Here is an 887-nt window from a genome sequence, read left to right on the forward strand (position 1 = left end):
GCCGGCCCCGCGTCTCCCCCACCCCCCTGGAGGTGGTGAAGACACGGCTGCAGCTGCAGGGGGAGCTGAAGGCCCGGGGCACCCACCCGCGGCCCTACCGGGGCTTCGTGGCCTCCGTCACCGCTGTGGCCCGCGCGGATGGGCTGAGGGGGCTGCAGAAGGGGCTGGCCGCCGGCCTGCTGTACCAGGGCCTCATGAACGGCGTCCGCTTCTACTGCTTTAGCCTGGCGTGCCAGGCCGGCCTCACCCAGCAGCCAGGGGGCACCGTGGTGGCGGGCGCCGTGGCCGGGGCCTTGGGAGCCTTCGTGGGGAGCCCTGCTTACCTGGTGAGTGCCGGGTCTCCATCCTCCACCACCCCTGACCCAGCGCCCCAGGGGTGGGGCAGGCTGGGCGGGGCAGCTCCCAGGACGTCCCAGCCCCGCCTGGAATCTGTCCCTCGGTCCAGGGCACCAGGGACTTGTCCTGATCCTTGCTCCCCTGGGAACCCTGCCCCGCGGGTCCTGAGCCGGGGCAGGGGGCGGAGGGCGGCAGATGTGTTTTTCCGTCTCTTTTCTTCCCTGTGGTCTTGTGTATGTTAAGAATGAAAGCTAGCCGGGCTCGGTGGCTCAGCCTGTAATCCCGCGCCTTGGGAGGCTGAGGTGATTGGATTGCCTGATCCTGCGGGTTCGAGACCCGCCTGGGCAACTTGGCGAGACCTCGTCTCTACAATAAAATCAAAAACTAGCCGGGCGTGGTAGTGTGCTCCTGTAGTTGCAGCTACTTGGAAGGCTGAGGCGGAAGGATCGCCGGAGCCCAGCATGTCGAGGCTGCGGTGGCCGGGAGCGACCACTGCACTCCAGTCTGGGCAACAGAGAGGGACTCCAACTCCAACTCAAAAAAAAAAAAAA

The 887-nt window shown here is 66.3% G+C and overlaps 1 protein-coding gene across 1 annotated transcript in view; it reads left to right on the plus strand.

Annotated features, from left to right (window-relative positions):
• Positions 1–887, plus strand: part of SLC25A34 (solute carrier family 25 member 34) — a 3,940-nt gene that overhangs the window by 221 nt on the left and 2,832 nt on the right. Inside the window, exon 2 of the mRNA XM_021712371.1 lies at positions 23–326. Coding sequence (XP_021568046.1) covers positions 23–326 — 304 coding nt within the window. The remainder of the gene's footprint in view (positions 1–22; positions 327–887) is intronic.

The sequence above is a fragment of the Carlito syrichta genome, unplaced genomic scaffold, assembly GCF_000164805.1.
Source record: "Carlito syrichta isolate Samal-C Ts95f unplaced genomic scaffold, Tarsius_syrichta-2.0.1 Scaffold303214, whole genome shotgun sequence".
Taxonomy (NCBI): Eukaryota; Metazoa; Chordata; class Mammalia; order Primates; family Tarsiidae; genus Carlito; species Carlito syrichta.